Consider the following 26,567-nt stretch of genomic DNA (forward strand, 5'->3'; position numbering starts at 1 on the left):
TGTTTAAATATTTCAAACAGGTGAATACAATTTGCTGGAATGATACAGGAGAATATATTTTGTCAGGTTCAGATGACACCAACCTGGTAATTAGCAATCCCTATAGCAGAAAGGTAAGTTTACTTTCTGGATAGTCAATATTTTACTAGTAATATACAGTAATTGTGAAGAACAGTTGAAAAGAAATAGTGAGCGAGGCATCAAACACCAACAGGCACTAAGCCCATGGTGGTTGATGATGGTGATATATTATTCTTGCTATATATTTCTCAAAATCTGTCTGCCCTTGTTTTAAGGATCTACTACAATTTATAGGTGGAAAGCATTGCATAGCTACCTAACACACGAACAACTTATTAAGAGTCATGCATAAAATGGAGTTGATTGCATCTGTAATCATGGAAGCATGGCCCAAGGAGACTGTCCTGTTTCAGCTTGGTTTACCACACTTATGTCTAGTACTAATTTTGGTTACATAATTAACACGTACAACATTAAAATATACATAATATTTATTATAGTGCAGTATGGATCGTTTCTACATGAGAGAGTACAAATGCTAATCCACAGGTACCATCTCTTCTGCTTTTATCCACTTATTTCCTTAAAATTGTAGGTAAGGCAAAAGCTCTTTGTTATGCTCTAAAGGTTTGAAAAATCTGGACTTCTTTGGCTCTAGCTGGGAATAGAGTTCAACTTCTTGAACCAGCCCTCTGCTTTTTACACATAGAAATTGTTGGTATTAATGACCCCGCTGATCACAACTATGGCAGTGTCACAAGTAAGAATTACCATGAAGTAGGCAGTTTCCAAATTATTTTGGACTTTATAAGTAATATAGTTTAAACGTGTGTCTCAGCATAGAATATGGTGGTGTTCACATGAAGGTGGAGCACTGCAGGTTGAAATCTTTAGTCTCCAGGACCCTCATTTTCTGTATTAAAATGAAAGATGACAAAGGTTAAACTGTGAAATTCACTGAGATGGAAGTTGGCTGCTTTTCTGGCTTTGAGAATAATTGGAGGGAATTAGAACCAAACATTTGTACAGTCTTGTCTTTTTTTTTTCTGACTTACTGATTATGTTATGAATTTCCTTAAGTCTGGAAACTTAGTATATATCTAAAGTGCAACTATAAAGGTACTTTAAAATATTTGTGGCTGGTGCCTTTTTGGTGTTTTGGATGAAAGATATTAAATGGGTTAGTTCCTTCAAACTATGGGGTGCTGTAAATTAAAATAAAGATATATTCAAAATTACACCACATTATATGCTATAGAAATGAGAAGATGTTTGTGCAGTATTGAACTAGGAACAGCTAAATTCATCTGTGGCTCATTAGAGGAGTTATAGTTCAATGACCTTGATAAGTTCGTGGAATAGCTTTTCCACTGTACCAAAATTCTTGTATCTTATGACTACATCTCCTCTGTGAAGGACTTTGGCTGTTTTTCAGAACAGATACTCTCTGTGGCACTTGTCAGTCTCTGGGTTTGTTCCTACCATGGCAGTATTCTTGCTCAGCCCAGTCTTCTCTCAAAAATTAATCACAATTTTAAAAATTAATTGCGAGTAATCACAGTTTTAGTCACACTATTAAATAATACAATCCCAAGTGACACATATTAAATATTTGGATGTTTTTCTGCATTTTCAAGTATATTGACTTCAGTAGCTCTTGTTACAAGATATTTCTGTGACAGATATGCTCAACATTTGTATGCCCCTTCGTACTTTGGACACCATTGTAGAGGATATGATTTCAAGTTGATGACTGTTTTTAAAAAAAACAAAAACAAAAAAAACCAAAAAAACGGGGGAGGGGAGGTATTAATAAATTTGTGGCTGAACTCCTGCGGAAAGAATTGTACATCTTCTGCTCTGTGTTTTACCCACATTCTGCCATATATTTCATGTTATCGCAGTCTTAGATGATGATCTAGCATGTGGTGTTCATTTTAAGAACAGTTTCACTGCAGAACTGACAGAACTCAAAGAAGGCACCAAAGTGAATTTTCTAAAGATAGATACATCACTCATGCCAAAGTTCAAGAATTTTAAACCAGTAACAGACAGCATAATACAGTAAACTCTTTCATATCTGGCATTCTATAATCAGTAACTCTCAAATAACTGGCATTTTAATCATAAGTGAATTCTAGTTACCTTTTCCATAAGTGCAGTATAGTGAAAGTAAATAGAAATAAATACAGCAAATACAGTATAAGTTTACAGTGTACAATACTACTGTTGCTAAATAAAGTACTCTGCATACATTTTTAGTTTTGTTTCTTAATATTTAATCTTGTATTTCTTTAGTGGTATGTATTGCTAGGTATAGCTCTATTATCCACAATATTTGAATACTTCCTGGTCCTGGGATTGGCAGATATGAAAGAGTTTACTCTATCCTACAAATGTAAACAAGCTTGTTTGTCTGATAGGCTGAACAAAATGTAGTACCAAATGACTTGTAGGCTCTAAACTTTTGCAGTGTTTTATTTTTGAATGCAGGTTTTTTTTGTACATAATTTAAATTTGTAAGTTCAACATTCATGGTACAGATTGAACGGCAGTATTTGTAATGGGGGAATTGAAATAGTGGGTTTTTTTTTTCCAGTACGAATATTTGTAATCAAAAACATAAAGTGGGATATGTGTGTTTTTGTATTCTTTGTAATAGAAATTAATATTGTTGAAAATGTAGAAAACATTTTAAATAAATTGTACTCTATTCAACTTGATTAATTATGATTAGTTTTGATTTTTTTGACAGTCATACTTTGTATATTTACACATAAAGGTCAGTCAGCGTAAAAAATGTATTCTCTGGTCTTCTGGATGTAATTTTTGTATTTATTATTGCTACAATCAACACCTGAGTTTCTTATCGGAGGGGTAGCCATGTTAGTCTGGATCTGTAACAGCAACGAAGGGTCCTGTGACACCTTATAGACTAATGGAAAAGTTTTGAGCATGAGCTTTCGTGAGCACAGACTCACTTCATCACATGCTGGTCATGGAAATCCATTTAGACTTCCATTTCCATGACCAGCATCTGATGAAGTGAGTCTGTGCTCACGAAAGCTCATGCTCAGAACTTTTCTGTTAGTCTGTAAGGTGCCACAGGACCCTTCGTTGCTGTCACCTGAGTTTCTTGTGACTGTAAGATCAGAGGAATTACTTTTCTCTGGTTTTGGTTTACATTGTATACAGCCAATGTTACTGTTTTCTCCTATTTGTGTGGGCCTTTTCCAAAGTAACTGAGTGGTGGTGTTGTTTGGGTTCCCTGTTCCCCAATAAGAAAATATCATAATACCACAAAAGCCACCAGAGGGATTTGCGGTTAGGTGTGGTGTACCTGAAACGGTTTTTAAAATTTAGTGTTTGAAGTTGTCTGTATTTCAAATTGATGGTGGCATTTTTATTTATAAGATATGTATGTGTGTTTAAAACCACTCTTCTGTTTTAGGTGGAAGATTAATATTTTCTGTATAATAGTAAAATGTATTGGTTTATCTAAGTCTATTTAAAAATTGATCTAGTGAAACTAGTACCAATAACTTGTGTGGAAATATTTAATCTAAATGGATGTAAACAAAGGTTTAACTGGTTTAAGTTAGTAATATGGCTATTATAGGTAAGACTTAGGCTTCTAGTTCTCACCAGCTAACCTTTTATGTATATTTTTTACCACTCACTCACTCACTCAAGGTTTGGGATAAGCTGAGAAGCAGAAGCAACAGAGGTGATGTTGTGGTTGGTGTGTGCTATGGGCCACTAGATCAAGTAGATGAGGATTGTCTTCAGACAACTAAGAGAAGCTTCCAAATCACAGGCCCTCGTTCTCATAGGAGACTTTAATCACCCAGACATTTGCTGGGAGATGAATACAGCAGCACACTGACAATCCAGGAAGTTTGTGGAGAACGTTGGGGATAACTTCCTGGTACAAATGTTGAAGGAACTGACCAGGGGCCATGCGCATCTTGATCTACAGCTCTCAAACAGGAAAGAATTAGGAGGAGAAATAGAAGTGGTCGGCAACCTGGGCTGCACTGATCATGAGATGATAGACTTCAGGGTTCTGACAAAAGGAGGACCCTTGATTTCAGAGGAGTAGACTTTGACTCCCTGAGAGAACTGATGGGCAGGATCCCCTGGGAAGCTAATAGGAAGGGGACGGGTTCAGGAGAACTGGCAATATTTTTAAGATGCCTTATTGAAGGCACAGGAACAATCCATCCTGATGTGCAGTAAGTGAAACAAATGTGGTAGGCAACCAGCTTGGCTTAGGAGGGAAATCCTTGGTGAGCTTAAACTCAAAAAGGATGCATATAAGAAGTGGCAACTTGGACAGATGACTGAGGAGGAGCATAAATGTATGACTGGAGAATGCCAGGAGGTAATCAGGAAAGCAGAAGCACAACTGGAATTGCAGCTGGCAAGGAATGTGAAGGGCAACAAGAAGGGTTATCAGGGAGGGTGTGAGGCTGTTAACAGGCAGGTAAACAATAAGAGGGTTGTCAGGGAGGGTGTGGGGCCATTACTGGATGAGGGAGGTAATCTAGGGACAGATGATGTGGGAAAGGCTGAGTGGTTCGTTTTTTGTTTTTTTTTTGGCCTTGGTCTTCATGGACAAATTCAGCTCCCTGAGTACGGCACTAGGCAATCCAGTATGGGCAGCACTCAGTAGGTAAAGAACAGGTTAAGATCTATTTTAAAATGCTAGATGCACACAGATCCATGGGTCTGGATTTAATGCTTCCAAGAGTACCGAGGGAATTGGCAGGTGTCATTGTAGTGCTTTAGGCTATTATCTTTTGAAAACTCGTGGAGATCGGGAGAGGTCCTCGATGATTTGGAAAAAGACCAATGTAGTGCCTGTCTCTAAAAAAGGAAAGGAGGACATCCAGGGAACTATAGATTGGTCAGTCTTACCTCAGTCCCCAGAAAAATCGTGGAGGAGATCTTCAAGGAATCCATTTTGGAGCACTTGGAAGTGGGGAAAGTGACCAAAAGTAATCGACATTTATTCACCAAGGGAAAATCCTGCCTCACCAACCTGATTAGCTTCTGTGATGTAGTAAGTGGCTCTGTGGACATGAGGAAGTCAGTGGATGTGAGATATCTTGACTTCAGTAAAGCTTTTGCTGCAGTCTCCCACAACATTCTTTCCCATAAATTAAGGAAATATGGATCGGATACACAGACTGTAAGCTGGATAGAAAGCTGGCTTGATGGACGGGCCCAGCAGGTAGTGGTCAATGGCTCAGTGTCTGGTTTCAAGTGGAGTGCCCCAGGTATCGGTTCTAGGGCCAATATTGTTCAACATTTTTATTAATGACCTGGATGAGTGGATGGATTGCACCCTCAGCAAATTAGCCGATGACGCTAAGTTAAGGGGTCAGGTAGATACATTGGATGGTAGGGATAGGGTCCAGGGTGACCTAGACAAATTGGAAGATTGGGCCCAAAGAAATCTGATGAGGTTCAACAAGGACAAGTGCAGAGTCCTGCACTTGCGACAGAAGAACCCCAAGCACTGTTACAGGCTGGGAACCGACTGGCTAAGTAGCAGTGCATCAGAAAAGGACCTGGGGATTACTGTGGATGAGAGGCTTGGTATGAGTCAACAGTGTGCCCTTGTAGCCAAGAAAGCTAACAGCATTTTGTGGTGCATTAGGAGAAGCATTTCCGCAGATCTAGAGAAGTAGTTGTTATTCCCCTCTACTTGGCACTGGTGAGGCCACATCTGGAGTATTGTATCCAGTTCTGAGCCCCTTAGTATACAAAGGATCTGGATGCATTGGAAGGGGTTCAGCGGAGGGCAACGCAAATGATTAAGGACTTGGAGCCCATGACCTATGAAGAGAGGCTGAGACATTTGGGCTTATTAGTTTGCAGAAGAGAAGACTGAGGGGCAATTTGATAGCAGCCTTCAACTTCCTTAAAGGGGGCTCTAAAGAGGATGGAGAGAGACTATTCTCAGTGGTGACAGATGATAGAAAAAGGAGCAATGATCTGAAGTTACAGAGGGAGAGGTGTAGGTTGGATATTAGGAAAAGCTATTTCACCAGGAGGGTGTTGAAGCACTAGAATGTGTTACTGAGAGAGGTGGTGGAATCTCCATTCTTAAAGGTTTTTAAATCCCATCTTGACATAGCATGACTGAGTTGATTTAGTTGGGGTTCATCCTGCTTTGGGCAGGGGGCTGGACTAGATGACCTCCTGAGGTCCCTTCCAGCCCCAGAATTCTACGATGCTGTGGTTGTGCTGTGGTGAAGGGTAGAGCATATGAGACGACAAGCCTGGGATGGAGAACCATTTTTGGGTCAGGGGGCTACTGCAAAAACAGTTTGGGGACACGTGCAGCTGAGAAGGGAAACAAAGAGACTGACCTTCCCCCGACAAACACTTTACAAACATGGCCTCCAACTGATAAGCAGGGGAGAAGAAAGTGAGACACTCACTTTCTCATGCATCACAGGGCACTAGAGTTCTCCTCACACTCGAGCCCACAGGGAGGGTTGCCAAGTCTCAGGGCTTCCCTGTAGCTTTAGATTAACTCTTCTGGGGGTCTCCAGCCTCTGCGTAGGTTTAAAAATGAGGGATTCATTGTGTGTGAGGGAACTATCGGGGAGTGGGCTGGGGTGGAGGTGCCAGAGCATGGTGGAGGTGTGGGGTGCCTACCTGGCACAGCTCTGGGGGTGGGGGAACCACAAGTGGCTCTGTGCTGCTTTACACTGCCTCCCCCACCCCAACTCCCCTGCTCCCATTGGCTGCAGTTCTTGGCCAGTGGAAGCTATGGGGCTAGAGTCTGCAAGTCTGCACAGAGGACAGAGCTTTCCTGTAGTGCCATTCCATGTAGAGCCATCTACTTTCCCTGATAGGCAGAACTCTCAGGTTGGATGTGGCCAGTAGCTTGTCTTGATCCGTTCTTCAGAGTTAGAGGTCTCACCTTGCAGTGGGGCGAGCTAGTCCTGGGACTCCAGCCATGCAGGAGAGGGGCCCCAAGCTTCATGGCCCGTATCAAGGCAAGCTACTGGCTGCATCCAGCCCATGGATTATAGGTTACCCATTCCTGCAATAAGGGATGGGGAGCAGAATAAAGTGAGGCTACCTTCCCTCTTTGGGAAGAGTATTGTAGCAGAGGTGTGATAGTTATAGAAGAGGAGCTGTTAGAGAATGGAGAATAGCCTCAGATTATTGAGTTTGCTTGTTTATTATGTGAGTTTTAGGACAGTGCATTTAATGAGTAAATAGTGTGCTCATATTAGGTTTTTTTGCTGTTTTGGTCTTTCCAGCTGTTTTGTGGTCCATTACCATTTCATGTAATGCTGCTGCTTTGTGCTCCAGGAGCCTTAATATCCAAGAATCAGAATCTTAAAAATATAGGTTGAGTCTCTTTCAAAAAACACTTTTAGAGCAGTGGTCTTCCAGCTCTTTCAGTTTGAAGACCATTTTGAGAGTGTGAGTGAACTTGCATATTCCTGTTGTCTCCATGTTATCTCCCAATCCATTTCTTTTTCACAGCATTTTCATTGTTCTGTGGGTAACAGACTATGTATGTTACTAGCACCCTATACTCCAGAACTTTGGGATTATTGAAATAGTTTTTAAAAAATTTTCCATGTGTTGATATTTATTTTGAAAATGTTAAGCCTTTCTTGTTTGCTTCTAGGTTTTAACAACTATTCGTTCGGGACACAGGGCAAATATTTTTAGTGCAAAGTTCTTACCCTGCACCAATGACAAGCAGATTGTGTCTTGTTCTGGAGATGGAGTAATTTTTTATACTAATGTTGAGCAAGATGCTGAGACCAACAGACAATGCCAATTTACGTGCCACTATGGAACTACGTATGAGGTATTGTATATCATCTAAGTGTGACAGCACAAGGTTTATTTAAGACTGGAAAAATAGATGTTGGTGTTGATACTAGCTAGGATTTTAGTCTAAAAGTGACAACTTCATTTTGGTGCTTCGCAATTGTTTAATTTAGTTTTCCTTTGATTTTTAACTTTCAGGGGTATTTCTTATGTCACATCCTTTAGTAAAGAAATAATTGTAAAGTTCAATAAAATCTCAAATATCCAGCATCCCCAATTCCCCAGGGGAGCCAGACAATCAGATGTATGAGGTAGTGGAGTAGGGCTGTTGCTGCACTCCTTCTGCTGCAACTGAGATCTGTATAGCTGGCCCAGGCCCCAGCATGGCAGATGGCCCTGCTGCCTCCAGTCTCAGACCCTGCTGCCATTGTCCCCTGCATAACAGCCAGTCCACAACTCAGCTTCTGCTGCTGCCAACTGAGGAACTGGCCCGCTGGGTAGGTGGCTCCTGGCTCCACCACTGCTGGCCTCAGCACAGCAGCCAGCCCCTGGCTCTACTGCCACTGCTGCCAGCCCAATGAGCACAGGCTCAATTAACCAGCACCAGCCACTGGTGGAGTAGGTGCCAGTTAATTGAACATGGCTGTTATCCAAATTTTGTATAACCTGGCTTTTGCTGTATTGTTAAAAGTACTTTCCCTGCGGAACATAATAGCAGATAGCAACTGATACATAATAGAGCTACATGACTGCTTTTTTGTTTTGTGAAGATACAGAATAACACAGCTATCTCTTTGTGAGAATAGAGTTTGTTTACCTATATACTGGAGGGGATAGGTAGTTTACATATAATTTGTTATTGAAGGGAAAGAAACAAACTCTTTACTAAGTTGAATATAATATAAAATATTAGTTTTATAGCATAAAAGCATACAAAACAATTCTTACAGTTATTTAATGAAAAACTCAGTTTTGGTCGATCATTTGACAAAAGGCCAGTTTATCTAAGTATAATTTGGCACAACAGGCATTACTACTACTTTATATAATGAACATTATGAAGGGAAAAAAATGATGATTCAGAGGGTATAGAGTTTCATCAGATCTGAAACTTTTTATTTGTACAGCTTTACTCCATTAACAATGTGAGTATAAGATGAACATAATCCTATAAATCTTTGCTCAGTAAATGTTACCAAAAACTAACAAGCTAGTTTATAAAAAGTGAGAGTGTAAAAAAATCAGTTTTGTTCTGCTTTGGTGAGTTAATTGCTATATTATACCATATTCCTGATTTTAGGATCTTTATAAATTCCTGCAAATATATTGGTGACAGACACATGTTCAGATGAAAGATCTTGGCATTTTCATCAAGATACTTCTAAGAATTCTCTTGTATATAAAAGAAATGTAGTATTCGGTAATGTCACAGTTTATTTGCCTTCACCCATCCTAGGTGTTCTGCTGTGAAGTGCTTAGCACTTCTTGTTCTATTTATTTTATGGAATGATTTGTTAAACAAATGTGTGCCTTCAATTAGTTTTTCTGGGAGCACCCTAATTTGGAACACGTGGCACTATCGCTGCCATGTTTGTAGGAGTTGATAGCTTTTCTGAAATCAGAAATGCGGCATAATAAAGTAATTCACCGATGGTGAAGAACCTATTGAATAGTGCATTGGAAGATTGGGAACAATAATAGATTTCAGTGCATTATTCAGTTGCATAGAAGAAGCAACATGATTGGAAGAACTGTGTTGATGAGTATTTTCCTGTGATTTCTATCAGAATGGATTTTAAGACTACTGAGGAATTTTGTTGCTAAAGTGTTGTCTTGTTGCATAATAGAAAACAAAATTAACTTATCTTGCATTATCACTTTAGATTACAATTATGTATCTAATTACTGAAAATATCAAGTTTGTGCCACATTTACGCAATAGACAATGGAATTGTTCATGGGATTTAATTGCTTGTTTCATGTGCTTCAGGATTATCTGTCAGGTTGTTTTAATGACTAAGTGTCCTTCATTTTTGATTATTTTCAAAAAACTCTTGAGTGGAATTAAGACTCTCTCTTATTGCTCACTAATATTAAAGGGTTTGTTTCAAAAATTATATTGTTTCTTGGAATATTCATAATGATTTTTTTCATTGCAGATTATGACGGTACCAAATGACCCCTATACTTTCCTCTCTTGCGGTGAGGATGGCACTGTCAGGTGGTTTGATACTCGAATCAAAACAAGTTGCACAAAAGAAGATTGTAAAGATGTAAGAACCAAACATTTCAATCAGATGACAAATATAGGGTGATAGTCTTACTACGTAGAATCTGAATCCTAATAAGGCTTCTGAGGTGGTAGCTGAGTGCCCCAATGAGATGAGGCAGGACATAGTGCTGTTTGGACTCTGGACATCTGAGGTGCATTTATGAACCTCTGGTTTGGTTTGTTCAAACTTGGTAGGTCGTCTGCCTAACCTTCCAACCTTGAGACTCTTATGGTTATTTTTTTTTCTTGTGTGCGTTTTTGAGGTAGTGATGTAAATTGAGTTTTCTAATGCACGCTCAGCTGCAACTCTTCACTGTTAAGCAGTCTTTTATAAAAGAAGGTGAGATTGTGAATATATTACATCAAATTAATCACTGGTGCATTTCCCTGGATGGTATTAATTTCATCCATGGTGTTTGCATTCCAGAAAGCTTTTGGTATTGATTTGGATAAAAATTCTCCCTCTCCTCATAAACTGTGTTAAATATTTTGTTTGTTTATTATTATCCTTGTATTATCTGTTTCTCTTCTGTTCTGTCTTCTGCATTGTGTTCTATGTTATTAGGCTTTGATTATTTTTAGCCCCAATCTTGTTACATTACTCTTACTATATAACATTCTCCTATCCAATTATCTGCCCGTAAACCAAATCTATGCTAATCCTTTTGAATTAGCTTAGACACTGTTGGCCTATTTGCAGTTCTTTCTATCCACATCCTGATTTTTTTATGTTTAAAAAAAATCCAAGCATTTGTTATCCATCTCTACTTTTACCTTTAGTTTTTTTTTTTAACATTGATATAATGCTATTTTTAGTTCTCTTATCACCTTCGTCCATTGCAGTAACTCTTCCTTATCTATAGACAGTCAGATCCTGTTCCTTCTTAAAAACAGGATTGCAGCACATTGACTAGTAGGGCTGCATCTTATTTAAGTAATAATCTACTTTGGGTGCTCAGGAGCTATTTTTAAGTGTAGTATCTTTGTTTTATTTCAGGATATCTTAATAAACTGCCGACGTGCTGCCACTTCTGTAGCTATCTGTCCTCCAATACCATATTATCTTGCTGTGGGCTGTTCTGATAGTTCAGTAAGAATATATGACCGGCGAATGCTTGGCACAAGAGCAACAGGTGGGAAATAAAAATTGAGTAAGCTTTGCTAGCAGCAAACAGTTCTAGTTTATCTGGCTTATGATGTAAATTTAGTTTTTGTGTAAGATCTGGGCTTTTTAAAAAAAGATTGTATGTTGGATATTACTAAAAATTCAATAAAGCCTCCAGAGAAAGACTTGGAAAGTTTATTTGCAAGTAAACAGTGAATAATGTTGTTAAGGCATCCAAAGAACTTTGCCACTAGTCAAATGCAGTACAGGTTGACCGTCTCTAGCATAGTACCCTTGGGACCTGACCGTGCTGAGTAAAGGAATTTGCAGGACCATGGGAGCATCAATATTATCCAGCAGCATTACAAACATTTCCACTCCTTAGTGACTCTTAGAAGACATTTAGGTGTAAGTTACAACTATATAACAGCACACAACGCTGAGAGCAAGGACTGGTGGCTGTAAACAAACTTTGTGGGACCACGGGAAACTTGGACACACCCATGATAAATGGTTGTTCAGCTAGTTAAAATCATGTTGGATTACAGGTGTTGCCAAACTGAGACAATGCTAGATTAGAGTGGTTCAACCTGTACATGGAATTCTATGTCTCCTGGGGCTCTTTTGGAACATGTAGACCACAGAAACTACTGCTTCCAGTATGCAATGCTGTCTTAATTAAAGTAATTTTTTTGCAAAAATAACCCACATTGGATTGTGCACGCTAAATTTCTCTAGTAAAGATGAGGGCAGGAACCACCTGAGTGACAAGCAGATTAAATGCATCCATGTCACTATGTGTGTGTGGTTTTGCTTCGTTAGAGGATTTTGTTCCTTGCTAAAAGGAATCACGTGAATTTTAGACTCATAGCAAATATTTAATTTCTCAGTAGTTGTCACTTTAGGTGACATACTAGTAGCCTTGAGATGAAAAACTACTCTTAAATAGTTGCCTAAAGTTGTCACAAAGTGTCGAAAAAATAGCTAATGTACAGCAAAATCAATCGCTCTGTGGTGGGGGCTGTTGGCTTGTTTGTTGGAAAAAATGTTTGTCCCTCTTGTGCAGCTGGAGAGCGAGTGAATAACTTTCTGCTGTAGCTCAGAAGAGGTCAGTGTCGGGATGCTGAGCCATCCCCCTCAAGGTGATTGAAGAGTGGGAGGACTGTAGCGCTCCATTCTGGTGCAGGAAAAACCCTTTTTGATCTGGAGCAGGCAGAGTAGCACCCATGGAAGTGCGTTTGTTAAAATCTTCTCTGGACAGTGCGATATGCACTCCTTTCTCAAGAGTCTGGAAAGAAATTTTTCCCTCACTTCTAGACTGGTGAATGTGAAGTGGATTTTATTTTACCTTCTGCAGTTTAAGGGCCTCAGGGCAAATGTGACTGGATAAAATGGATTAGTAAAGGACTTTAAGGTGATAGTTTTTAAAGGAGCAGAAGAGGACTTTTGAGGCTCCTATGACTGCTATGATAGGGAGCCTATCCCGCCTCCCATATTCATTCCTAGAGCTTCATTTGAGGTTCAGAGGAAAGTGATTACTTAGGAATGGGTTGACTGAGAAACAGGTTTGGTAAATGGGAGGGCTGACAGAAGCCCTTTGGGTATGGACTTATATGAACTGTACACTTGTATCTGATATATACTCTCAAATATTTAAGCATAAAGTTGTAGCCTAATCAGACCACATCTTTTATCTCCTATCCTTCCAGCATAGCCAAGCAATGACAAGTATTTAATGCACTGCTTGATTGTGAAACTCTTTTAACTGTGGGATGTGATCAACACTTGAAATAGAAATTTCTAATGAAACTACTATGGGAATTAAGCTTGGTTAATTAAAAATTGGTTTTTGCAGCACTTTGAATAATATGATATGCGGGGTCTTTCTTTGTCAAGTTAGAAGGTGCGAACTACTGTCTTATTAATGGTACAGTTGCTGGTTGTTTGAGAATTTTCTTGGAATCCCGAAGCTACCAAATACCTAAAACAACCAGCATGATTAGCTGTTGTGTGTTTGCACTGAAGTCTCTGCCATTTCCTCTCCTCTCCTCTCCTACACGGGTGGTCTGACTGTACTTGTTTTGTAAAAACTGAATGAGGGACATGTGTGGGTGTCTCACTGTAGAAGTTTCTCTAGTCCTTAGTATTCTAAATTAAGCACTGTTTTCATTTATCTGCCAGTGCTGTGTACATTCATGAATATGTAATATAGTCTGATCATTTAGCTACATATGTAGCCAAATCTGGCACAGGTTTCCAGTCTACAACCCTAATTTCTTTTGCTCAGAAGTTTGGTGAAAGCTTGACTTATTGGGATGTAACTTTTCTAGGCTCGGTATTTGCCCAAATCAGTTTTGTTTAAAGATTGGAATCATGAGGAAAATTTTGTTCAGATGCTTTGACAGAAGCAGGAAACATATTTTTTCTCACTGTGAAAGTAAAATTAAAAAAACCTTTTGGGTAGGGAGTGTCTTAATCTCTCAAACACCATGCAAAGTAACAGTAATACTTATATTTCATTCATTGAGGTTTTTCTAGTACTCAGGAGTAGCAGTACAGTCATCTCAGACATTTCAGTAAAACTTTTATGCTACACAATATCATAGTGTTAAATACTGTACCGTATTTTATATAAACTTGTTTTAAAATATTCTAATTTCATTTTTAATAGTACTGTTTTTCATATTTTTCTAACTTGAAAGCATTGTTGCCTGTGTTTTGAATTAAGCTTAGAAAACTGTAAGGGAGGAAGGGAAAATGACAAACATTAGCTGTTTTTATAATTTTTCTATGCTTAGTTTAGTATAGCGATTTTAAGGTCTGGCATACCAGGACTGGAAGCAAAGGCTATGTCTCATTTAAAAGCAGCCTCCTAGCTCATCTGCTGTGATATAAAGAATCCAAAATGCATTGAGATAGTACAAACTGAACTTCTCATTGGTCTAGCACTGAATATTGTCCATTGCAGGACATGATAGTTTTGGGGAGAAATCCACACATGGCAGAAAGAGAGGTTTCTGAATTAGTGGGTGAAGCACAGGTGAGTTGGTGAAAGAAATGCAATTTACATTTTTGAAATTTCAAGTGAATATCATCACCACATATTCCATGTCTTTAGATAAGTATGCATACATAGTGATATGGCCTCAAAGACTGAAGGGAATATCATGTAGACTCCTTCTCTTATTGGATGTGATCATTTGAATTATTGTGTTTTTGTATTGTAAATATTTTTAGTATTGATAACCATTTTTGTTCTCAATAAGCATTACAAGTACACAATGGCAACACATTAATTTTGCATGTATTAATGGAGATGGGTTTAAAGTACTAAAATAAGTCTCCAAGGCAGTGTTCCTTAAACTTTTTCAGACCACGGAACACCAAACAATATTGTTTATGTGGATCGCCTATGAAAATTTTCTTTAAAAAACCCAAAACAACAAACAAACAGTGACATATACAGCCAAACAAAATGAAGTAATTTAGTTGGGTATCATAGTAGTGCAGAAGTAACAGTTGTATCTGGTTTTAATAGTAAAAAATATATACCATCAGTGTATAATATCAAAGTGTCAGATGCTTGCGGCACACCTGCGAGTTGTTCATGGAACACCAATGTTGTGTGGAACATAGTTTAAGAAATGCTGGTCCGAGGTGCTACAGGACTGTTTATTTGTGAGGCTACAGACTAACACAGCTACCCCTCTGAGACTGGATCTGACTTAATGCTCATTTATTCCATATATGGTATTTCTTAAGTTATAATTCATACTATTTTGGCTGTTTTTATTAACATTTTCTAACTGAAAATATGTTAATTTGCACATTATTTCTTTTGTTTTTATTGTTTTAGGCAATTATGCTGGTCGGGGCACTACTGGAATGGTTGCACGTTTTGTTCCACCCCACCTCAACAACAAATCCTGCAGGGTAACATCTCTATGCTACAGTGAAGATGGACAGGAGATCCTTGTTAGCTATTCTTCAGATTACATATACTTGTTTGACCCTAAGGATGACACAGCACGAGAACTTAAAGTTCCTTCTGCAGAAGAAAGAAGAGAAGAGGTAAGTGATTAACATGATTTGCTGACATTTGTCTGGCTCATTTTTCCGTGGTGTAATTATTGATACCAGTGATATTGCCCTGAAGATGAACTCAATATCGTTGAAAGTAAAATTGTTCAGCAAAGCCCTGAAATTTAAAAGGCCTTTTCCCAGCACATTGGTTGTGCGGACAGAAAACCATTACTGTTACAGCTCTACGTGTAATATTTAATCTTTATAACCTAGAAGAAATTTACAAAACTGAAGAAATGCCCTTTTGGGCATAAGAAAATTCAACTGAAAGGTACTTAAAATAAGTAAGAAGTCTATAAAAACAGGTGCTCTTAAAAGTTTCTTAGGCTGTGTCTACACTATGAGATAAATTAAATATTTAATAAATTTGAATATTTAACCTCGATACTAAGAATTCAAATAAAGTGTCCACAGAGGAGCTTGAAATTTAACCCACCTTTTTTCTCTGTTGAATCTCTGTGTCCCTATTGTCCTGTACAAGTTTGACAGCGTGAGTAGTGCATCGTGAGTGCCTTAACCCTGATTGCTTGTGGGTGTTTCATTTTGGAATCCCAGAATTCCAAGCACTGTCCCACAATTTACTGCATCACTAACCATGTGAAAAAAGAACTGGAGATCGTGCCATTTCCTGCTGCAGCATTTTGCTGCAAGCATGGATCCCTCTATGTGCCAACTCATAGGACAGGTCATGTTGGCAACCAGAGCGTCTGTCACGCAATTTGTCCTTCAATTCCAAAGCTCAGTGATGCTTGACTGTCATAATGGTGGTGCTGCTGCTGCTGACGACAAGGATAGTTGGGAAGAACAAATCTGCCCACTGCAGTCCAAGAACTCAGAACTGTTGGCTGCCGTGACTGCAGTGCTGACAGTGGAGCGGTGGTTTTGGACTCATGAGACCAGCACACACTGGTGGGGTCACATCCTTTTGGAGTCCTGGGATGACCAGAAGTGGGTGCACATCTTTCACATGCGCAAGTTCACTTTTATGAAACTTTGTGATGTGCTGGCACCCACGCTGGAGTGCAGCAACACAAAAATGAGGCTGGCTTTAATAGCTCACGGGTGAGTGGCAATCATACTGTGGAAGCTTGCAATGCCTGACAGTTACTGGTCAGTGGCAAATCAGTTCAGGGTGGGCAGGTGTATAGTGGGGTCTGTGGTGATGGAGGTGGCCCACACAATCTGTCAGCATCTCCTTAGGCAGACTGTAACCCTAGGAGATGTACAGGCCATAATGAATGGGTTTGCTACTCAGGACTTTCCTAAATGAGGTAGGGCAACAGGTGGCACTCACATCCCCATCATGCCCCTGGCCCACCTGGCCTTGGAGTATATAAATCAAAAGGGGGTACTTCTCCATAATGACGCGATGGTTGGTAGATCACAGTGGTCATTTTTACTGACATGAACATTGGCTGGTCAGGGAGGGTTCACAAACACACGTATATTCCAAAATTTGGGACTGTACTTGAAAGCTCCTCCTAGATGAGACATCTTCCCCCGGTCATAAAATCAAGATTGGTGACATTGTTATATTGGGCAACCCTGCTTACCCTCTGCTTCCCTGCCTGATGAAACCCTACACAAGAGCCCTGGACCCCAGTAAGGACTGAGCAGGTGCAGAATGCTGCTGGAATGCCCTTTGGATGTTTGAAAGTGAAGTTCAGATGTTTGTTGACATGTTTAAACATTTCTGAAGGTAATGTCCCCACCGTGATTACAACGTGTGCTATTTTGCACAACATATGTGAATCCAGGCAGGAGACTTTCCCATCAATCTGCAATTCCAAAGCTGAGTCCATAGGCAGGGCTTATTCACAGCTGTCTACACAGCCATCCACCAGTAGCCATGCTCAGGCTGCAGCAGTAAGGGACACTTTTTAGCAGCTTTATGACTGATCTATAACGCATGTACTACCTATGTATTTCTCTGCCATAATGCCAATAAATCATACTGTACTATAATGATTAAGGCATTCTAATTACTGCAACGTAACTCCCTCCTACCAGGTAAAAGCATGTTCCTTCAGCAGCACCCCTCCTACGCCCATATACCCAGTTCCCTCAGCTGCACGTCTGCTGTGGACCAGGGAGTATCACGGGGCAGCTGTGCCTTCAGCCCTTACCCCAACCCACCCAGTTTCCTCAGCTGTACATCTGCTGCAGATCAGGGAGTATCCCTGGCCTGCTGTGCCTTCAGCAGCACCCCCTCTGCCCTGGTTTCCTCAGCCACGTATCTGCAGCAGACAAGGGACTATCAATGGCAGCTGTGCCTTTAGTGGCACCCCCTCCCCGAACCCGCCTGTTTTGTTTAGTCCACCCTACTCCACCCCCAAAACTCATGCAGAACAAGAAATCACACCAAGCTCAAAGGAATGATTTCATCTTGTGGAGATGAGAGATTTAAATGGTTGGGAAAAGAAGCCTTCTCAAGGGTGCTTGAATTCCCTTTTGCATGGCCCTTGGGGCTGGAGTGGCAGGGTAGCCTTGCCTTCCCTCGCTGTGTGTGGGGACTGCGATGATGAGGGGGTGGGCGACCTCTCAATAGGGGAATCCGGCCAGCAGGTATCAACTGCTGCCCTACCGGCTTTTGGGGTCCCTCTGCAGCTGCAGCAGGGAGCACAGGACCTCCATCTGCTCAGTAACAGCTGTTACAAGCTTTTCTTCAACCTCAGTCTGCTTTGCCATGGCCTCACTCATCTTTGTAAATTGCTGCTGCTAGAGGTCAAGCATTCTCTCATTAAACTGTACTTGAGTCTGATGCCACTCAGCTGTACTGTGAGGCCACTGACTAGCATCCTTTGTCAACTTTGTATGCTCTGCCTCAGACTTTACCACATGCTGCAGGATCCAATCTTGTTTGCATTTCTTCTGTCTTCTCTTTTTCTCTGGAACGCTGGCCACTGGGTCTGGAATATGAAGGTCAAAATTAAGATACAATTCACATAATGTGCTTAGAAGAGCAATGAATTCATCTTTCAGCGTACTATCACTGAAAGTATACTTTTGAAGGACACATGGGTTATTAAGGATGGGACAGTAAGCGTGCATTTCACAATACCTCACTTGCTGTCAGTACCTTGCTTTGTGGACATGGGTAAGCTATAAGCAGTTTTTCCTCTTTTTGGTGGGAGAGGGAGCCTGCAGAGCTGGGGAAGCTGCCAGGTGTCCTGGCTGGTTGTCCTGTGGTGGTGAAAAATGAATGGCCACATGTGGGGGTTCAATGTACAATAAAGTAATGTAAAGAAAAAAAAATAAGCCAAAGGAAGGCCGGGTATAAAGGGACATGGGAGGGGAAGCACAGAAGAGGAATCTTCCCCAGGCTGCATGGGATTCTTGAAAGTTGAAAGCAAATGATACTTGGAAAGGGGCATGGTAGAGGAAATGTCCGGCAGAGCCTGGCAGCCGCATGGCACCAGGGAGTCCTGGAAAATGCAAAGAAATGGTGGAGAAGAAATGCTGGGGGAAGGGACATGAGAGGGGAAAAGCCCAGCAGAACCCGGCAGCTGTGTGGACTGGGAGAGTTCTGAAAAATTAAATGAAGTGCTGGGTAGAAAGGGACATGGGGCTGGGGAAACCCTGCTGAGCCTGCAAACCGCATTGTGGGGTGGGGAACCGAGCACCCACTGGCTGCTGCAGGCAAATGTAAAGGGGCAGGAAGCATGTGTTGTTTTTCTTTTTAAATGCGAATTCCTGTGCTTTTGCAGGTTGCCAAAGAAGACATCACCCTCCTAAAAGTAAAAGCTGTGGTGAAAGCACAGCTACTCCTGCAGTGTGACCAGAAGCTTGGAAAATTTGCTAAAATGCTTTGTGGCACCGTGACACCAGATCTCTGTCTGGTTGCCTGGTGTGGCAAGGTGTACTACTGTGGAAGCTGCAACAAGTCAGGGCTGCCCAAGAATGTCATGGAAAAAACACAAGAGTGCCTGGATGAGGCATTTGAGGAAATCTTCAGAAAAGAAGTGCTCCATCCCAAGAAACATTAACATGCCCTTCTGAGGGGCACACAACCACAGCTAGCAAACCTGTACCTATACACAACCCTATAGCTATACCTAACCCTAAGCTGCTTGTAGCTTGCAGAATACTCATCCAAGGGGCTTGGGGAATGCTGTGGAGGGGACCGGTTCCAGGTCTATGGTGAAGAGCTCTGAGCTGTCTGTAACAACTTCTGTCCCCTGGTCATTGCTCCTTTCCTCCTCTCTGATGCCCTCTTCCTCCAGGCGACTCGGCTCTTGCGGGCTCACCCCAAACTCCATACCAGGGCCTCCACAAGTGTTGTAATTCAGTCTGGACTCCATGGTGGGGTTGCTCCCCATAAGTATGTGTAGCTGTTGATAATAGCGGTAGGTCCATGGAGCCTCCCCTGACTGCTAGTTGGCTTCCTGGACTTTTTGATAGGCCTCACGGAATTCATTAACCTTCCCCTGGCACTGCATAGAGTCCCAGGAGTAATTGAAGAAGGTTATCTCTGTCATCTGCTCATAGACTGCCGCATTTCTCTTGGCCGCCCAAAGTCTCTTTTCCATCGATTGGTCTCCCCAACGGGCAGGGAGATCAAAAATCCCCTGGTGGGTCCAAGCTGGGGCTTTCTTGCTAGCCTGAGAAGTGCTAGGCAGATCAATACCCTGAGTGCTTATGATTGCAATACAGGGTTACTGAAAATTGCTACCGATGTTCTGTGGTGCGATGGGCAAAGGGATTTTTTCATAATGGATGCCCTTTATATTTGCAGGGCTTGGCTGCTAAATTCCAATTCAAATTTTAATTCAAATTCAATCAAAACTTTGCAGGTTTACTTTGACCTTCTTCCTGCACACCTGACAGCAGCGCACAATGAAGAGGCCATACTTGGAGGGTCACCGCATAGCTTTGTGGGATACATACAGGACACTTCTGGATGCTAATAAAATTTGAATTAAGGACATGGTGCTTCTACACTAGCTTTGCTTTGAGATTTTAAATTTGAATTTGATGCTATACCCGTCCCATGATATCGATATTTTGTAATTGGTATTACAGCTCAATAAATTAAATTAACAGTGAAGACAGTCACTTCTTATTATCGAGCTACCGCCTTGAAATTCAGTTTTATCTCATAGTATAGACGCAGTCATATTAGCCTTGTTTTGCCTTTCTGCAATGTTGTAATAGAGGGGAATGATATTACAAAAAATAGAACTTGTTTTTATAGGGGCTATTCCTGTGAAATAGAGCAGAGCCTGAGTTCAAAACTTGTGGCTTAGCCCATATGTGGGGAAAAGGTAGTTTGTCTCTCTCCTTCTGAGCTGAATTTAGGTCAACGATGTTTCATGTGTGCAGGTCCACTAGTAACGTCTCCATTGTGTACTAAGGTCCTCTATCCCCAGCTTGTTTGCCAGCAGTTTATCCTCTCTGCTATGATCAGGCAAATGTGCCCCCTCTGGTGATTTTAATCATCCGTTTAATCAGGGTGCAACCCTCTTTGTCTGCTTTCCTAACCAAAATGCCTATTAGAGACATTTATTGGGCAGCCATATGGTTGTGCATCCACACATTCGTGTCCAATTATGCGGTTGCTCAGCAGGCCCAGGATGATGCTCACTTTGGTAGAGCAATGCTGCAAGTAGTAATACTATGAACTCCAAGCCTACCTCCGATATTGCTTGTTAGTCACCTAGAATGGAATGGACATGAGCAAGCATTCGAAGAAGGAAAAAATAGTTACCTGTCTTTTGTAACTGTTCTTTGAGATGTCGCTCATGTCCATTCCATTATCTGCTCTCCTGCTCCTGTGTTGGAGTTGCTGGCAAGAGAGAACTGAAAGGGCATAGGGTCAATGGTGCTTAATAGACAAATGCATGAGTGCAGGATTGCAGAAGGTGCCAGAGTCAGCCCTATATATAATCCACCACTAAGGCAAAAATCTCCAATGACTGTACACATGGACGCTCACATAACTAGAATGGAACAGACAAGATATCTCAGCGAACAATGTTTACAAAATGTAGGTAATTGGAGTTTTTAAGTTATATAATACTGTTTTTCCTTATTTTTCCAGTTACGGCAACCTCCTGTTAAACGTTTAAGACTAAGAGGAGATTGGTCAGATACGGGACCAAGAGCAAGGCCTGAGAGTGAAAGGGAACGAGATGGTAGTGTGTGGTGTTTTATTTTTTAATGTTTTTTTTTCTAGTATTCCTGGAATATGTAAATAGTGAAAACAAAACTATCTGCAGTTTTTAAGTATCTTACCAAATTTTTGAACATTTCATTTATATTTTAATATCAGATGAAAAATGTTGCTGAATTCAGTGTAGTAAATTTTAGGCCCTGCGTGCATTAAGGAAATTGTCACCAGTATAACTACATCAGTGTAGTTAATAGTGTAGGTGCACTGTACCTTTGTGTAATAAGACTTACTGAATTAAGCAGAACTAACATTACAGATTGAACCTCTCTAATCTAGCACCTTTGGGACCTGACCAATGCCGAACAAGAGAATTTGCCAGACAACAGGAGGTCAATATTGTATAGCAACATTACCAACGCTTCTCCTGCTTACTGGGCTCTTAGAAGACATTTAGTGGTAAATTAGAGCTAAATAACTCAACACTGAGAGCCAGGACTGGTGGCTGTGAACAGACTTAATGGGACATTGGGGAACTTGGCTACACCAATGATAAGTGGTTGTCCGTCTACTTGAAATCATGACAGATTAAGGATGTTGCCAGATGAGAGAGTGCCAGACTAAAGAATTTCGAGCAGTACTACATTGATATAGTTACACCCTTGTGAATTTCCTAATGTGGACATGGCCTTTTTTGCTCCAGCTACGAGAACAAATACTGTGTAATAATTAAATCTTGACTGGGAATCAAAGCAATAAGGATATAGTTCCTCCATCTCATATGATTTGATACACATTATTTTTTATGAAATTTTAAGCAATGCATGCATACACATGCAGTTGCAGTAGGTTTCAAATCATACTAAACCTGTAAATTTACCAGAGTTAAAAACTGGTTTTCCAATGCCCCTTCCTTCTAACTAGCTGATGGGTAATTTTAGATGTAATATTCTTGCCTAAAGAAAACTTCCTCGGACTTCCCCCAAGCACACATTTTTAACTAAATTTTTATAAGTTATCTCTAAGCAAAGTATATAAAGTAGAACATCAGAGTTATGAACTGGTCGATCGCACTCCTCATTTGGAACCAGAAGTATGCAATCATGCATCTGATTTTAAAAAAAAAAAAGGGGGGGAGGGCGGAATACTGTACAGTGCAGAACTTGTGTTTAAATGCAAACTACTAAAAAAGGTAAAGTTATTAAAATCTTTTGATAAGGAAACTATTTCTGTTTGTTTCATTTAAATTTAAGTTGTTTAAAAGAAGTACTTTTCTTCTGCATGGTAAAGTTTCAAAGCTGTATTTAAATCAATATTCAGTTGCAAATTTGGAAGAATAATCATAGCCTATGAGCTGCTTGTAACTCTGAAACTCTACTGTAATTTATGATAGCCCCTCTTACAGGAGTGGGCAAGATCCCACACCCTAAATCCAGCCTGCCAAACCTGTTCATCCAGCCCACAGTGGAGCACTGTTCAAAGCATCTGGCTGCTCTTTGTCAATTTCTGTGCTGTGGAGAATGGTGGGAGGAGGCTTTGCTCACTGCCCCCATCCCCAGCAAAATCCCTGAGCTCCCTCCCATTGGCTGGTTTCCCATTGGTATGGTCTTGCACCCGTACCCCCTCCTGGACTCTGAACGCCAATCTCCTGCTCCAGGTCATAACCCCATCCTTCACTCCCACTCTCTCCTTACCCCAAGTTCCCTTCTGTACCTAACTTCCATCCCAGACTCTGCACTTCCTCCATAGAAAAGTGTGACCCTTGGCAAAATCTTGGAGTGGCCCCCTTCAACACTTAATGCCCACCTTTGCCCTAATATACTTACAGTTTTATTAGCAACAGCCAGTGATGATTAATTATTCTCATTGTCAGAAAAGCATTTCTAATATGTCAGAGGGGCCTAAAACCAAAGTCACCTGTCAACACATTCCTTTTGTTTTCACGAAACCTTAACTCCCTTCCCCAGCCTCCTCTTCCAATTAGCAGGACTGCAAATATGCAGCTGTGTGTGGCGTTCCCTCTCAGGGTTTGATTTTTCAAGCTATGTGATCTTTGAGTTTTATATGTCAGTGGTTGGACATACAAAATGGCTGACTGCTGTACTGTGAAATCCTGTGAGGTACCAAATTTTCTGCTTTATTACTGCATCTTTCCACATTACCTCCACCCACTTTCTTATTGATCCTCCATCTCTAACCCCTTCAGTTGTTCCAGTGGACTCCCCTCCATTGCCTGATCTTCCTTGCATTCATGCTTTATCTTACTCTTCTTAACATCTTCCTGTTATCTGGCTTTCCCTCCTCACAATATAAAATGCTTCTGTCACTGCTGTTTACAAAACAAAACTCTGAACCCCTTTCCTTTTCCAGTTGTCACCCAATCTTCTTTCATCTCTATTGAATGTGCTGTTCACAATTGCTGTCTGGAGTACCTTTTGATCCAGCTTGCATCCCTTGCATTCCACTGAAACCACGTTTGCCAAAGATGACACCTTCATAGCGAAAGTTTAGAACCAGTTCTCCAATCTTATCCTCCTTGACTTTTCAGTTGCTTTTGATACAGCTGACCAGGCTCGCTTTGAAGTCATGTCTGTCTTAAATTCTCTTCTTCTTTCTGGATAATCAAAACAAAAAGCAGCCAAGTAGCACTTTAAAGACTAGCAAAATGGTTTATTAGGTGAGCTTTCGTGGGACAGACCCACTTCTTCAGACCATAGCCAGACCAGCACAGACTCAATATTTAAGGCACAGAGAACCAAAAACAGTAAGCAAGGAGGACAAATCAGAAAAAGATAATCAAGGTGAGCAAATCAGAGAGTGGAGGGGTGGGGGGAAAGGTCAAGAATTAGATTGAGCCAAGTCTGCAGACGAGCCCCTATAGTGAGTCACTATAGTGAGCTCACCTTGGGGCTTTCGTGGGTCTGTGCCACTAAAGTCACTATAGGGGCTCGTCTGCAGACTTGGCTCAATCTAATTCTTGACCTCCCCCCCACCCCTCCACTCTCTGATTTGCTCACCTTGATTATCTTTTTCTGATTTGTCCTCCTTGCTTACTGTTTTTGGTTCTCTGTGCCTTAAATATTGAGTCTGTTCTGGTCTGGCTCTGGTCTGAAGAAGTGGGTCTGTCCCACAAAAGCTCACCTAATAAACCATTTTGCTAGTCTTTAAAGTGCTACTTGACTGCTTTTTGTTTTGATTGTGTATAGACTAGCACGGCTTCCTCTCTCTTTCTGGATAATGTCGTCTTCAAATACAAATTAAGCTACCATCTCTGTTGACAGCAAAGGTCTGCCTCTCTGCAACCAACATGTCTCCTTGTGTTCAGACTAAAATATTGGCCCATATTTCTGACTTATTCTTGTGGAAATCAGAAGGTTGCTGCAAATATTACTTTCCTAGTCTAGCAAAAGCAATGAGGGGTCCTAGTCTATCGCATCAAGCATAGGCTACTTATCCTCACTTTTCAAGAGCCTTCACAGTCAGTCCCCATCCTACCTATCATAATTGCTTTTGCCATCAAGCTTTCAATATTTGCCTCAGATTGACTAGTGACACCATCTTCCACTGTCCATTTGTTAAATTTTTAATACCTTCTATGTTTTCTCCTATACTGCTTACCACAGTTGGGAAGCACTTCCTGTAAACACTCACAAAACTACCTCAATATCCACCTTCAAATCCTTCCTCAAAACACACCTTTTGTCATGATTCCTACACATTTTTCACAAGGTGTGAACTGCAGATTTGCTGAAAACACAGCCTATCATCCTATATACCAACTCATTGTTTCCCTATAATTCCCCTGCTTAGCTGTCATCTGTTGTTTATGTTATGCTTAGTCTCCACCCAAAGGGGTTAACAGTCCCGTTGTTCTATGTGTGCATATAGCAGCTAGTACAGTTGGATTCTGGTCCATGAGTAGCTCTTCTGTGCATTTTGGTAAAATAAATTATATCTTTAACTATGTTCTTGAATACTGCATCTTCTAACTAGTTACCTGTCAGCTGTGCAACAAGTGAAATTTATGGGAATTTGAATTTCCTTAGGCCACTTTCATTAGATTAATTAGTAAATCATTTTTTCTGCTTTGATGATGATAATGGCTAGTAAAAATGTCTTGTTTAATAATAAATATAATAATTAGGATGGGAATCTGAAACTGCTGACTTCACAACTTCCTGAACAAGTGTTCAAATTGAATTCAAGGGAACTCAGTTATAGAAAATCAGATATAGGCAAACTCCATTTTAATTGTGAAGCAAAGTAAAAGTTGAGGGGTTGTTTTAGTTTATTGTAGTGTTCAAATTACAATATTAGTTCTTGGTGTTACCCTGAAAACATTATTTCACTCCAAGGATAACAGTTCATATAAGTTCAGTAGTCTGCTTTTATGTGGAAAAAAGAAAAGGGTCACTTGACTTCTTCACAAATTTGCACATAAAATTTCAATACCTTTATTTTTACAGGGGAGCAAAGTCCAAATGTCTCACTGATGCAGAGGATGTCAGATATGCTATCGAGATGGTTTGAAGAAGCTAGTGAAGTTGCTCAAAGCAACCGAGGACGAGGAAGATCTCGGTCTCGAGGTGATCATCTGTTTTTTTGTGAGGATAAACAGAATTGTTGATAGGGATATTAAAGTTTAACTGGTTAACTGGTAAGTCTCGCTCTAAATGGATAAGACTTACCAGTTACGGTTAACCAGTATGGTCTGGAGCACCCCCCAACCACTGTGGGCAGGGAGTTGTTCCAGCCACTCAGCTCAGGGAACCCCATGCTGCAGCTTGGCTGGCGAATTACTGTCTGTGGCAGCTCTGGGAGAGATGAGCAGGTGGAAATGGGGAGGGATGGCTAGGAAAGCTGTTCCAACCTAGCTGGGACCGAGGCCACTTTGGCATGGCTGGAGCAGCCCTGCTCACAGTGTATCTGGTCTGGGATTGCTTCGGCCATGCTGGAGTGTCCTCCACGTGCAGCACTGCCACAGGCAAGGTGCTTCAGCTGGGCGGCGGCAGCCCCAGTCACTGGCACACAGCGAGCAGAGGCACTGAAACCTGACGGGAGCAGCCCCTATCCGCACAAAGGAGGTGCTGGGCTGGAGCATCCTCCTCAGCCACCCCCCGCATCCATTTAGTCATTTCACTGGTTAACCAATTAAACAGGATTTT

At 40.9% G+C, this 26,567-nt stretch overlaps 1 protein-coding gene across 5 annotated transcripts in view; it reads left to right on the top strand.

Annotated features, from left to right (window-relative positions):
* DCAF6 (DDB1 and CUL4 associated factor 6) overlaps nt 1-26,567 on the top strand; it is a 159,582-nt gene that overhangs the window by 42,614 nt on the left and 90,401 nt on the right. For all 5 annotated transcript variants that reach the window (XM_074998250.1, XM_074998279.1, XM_074998260.1 and 2 more), the window contains exons 3-9: nt 21-113; nt 7,685-7,870; nt 9,993-10,106; nt 11,103-11,238; nt 15,067-15,281; nt 21,334-21,427; nt 25,869-25,988. In XM_074998250.1, the coding sequence (XP_074854351.1) occupies nt 21-113; nt 7,685-7,870; nt 9,993-10,106; nt 11,103-11,238; nt 15,067-15,281; nt 21,334-21,427; nt 25,869-25,988 (958 nt within the window). The remainder of the gene's footprint in view (nt 1-20; nt 114-7,684; nt 7,871-9,992; nt 10,107-11,102; nt 11,239-15,066; nt 15,282-21,333; nt 21,428-25,868; nt 25,989-26,567) is intronic.

This window comes from Carettochelys insculpta, chromosome 1, assembly GCF_033958435.1.
Source record: "Carettochelys insculpta isolate YL-2023 chromosome 1, ASM3395843v1, whole genome shotgun sequence".
NCBI lineage: Eukaryota > Metazoa > Chordata > Testudines > Carettochelyidae > Carettochelys > Carettochelys insculpta.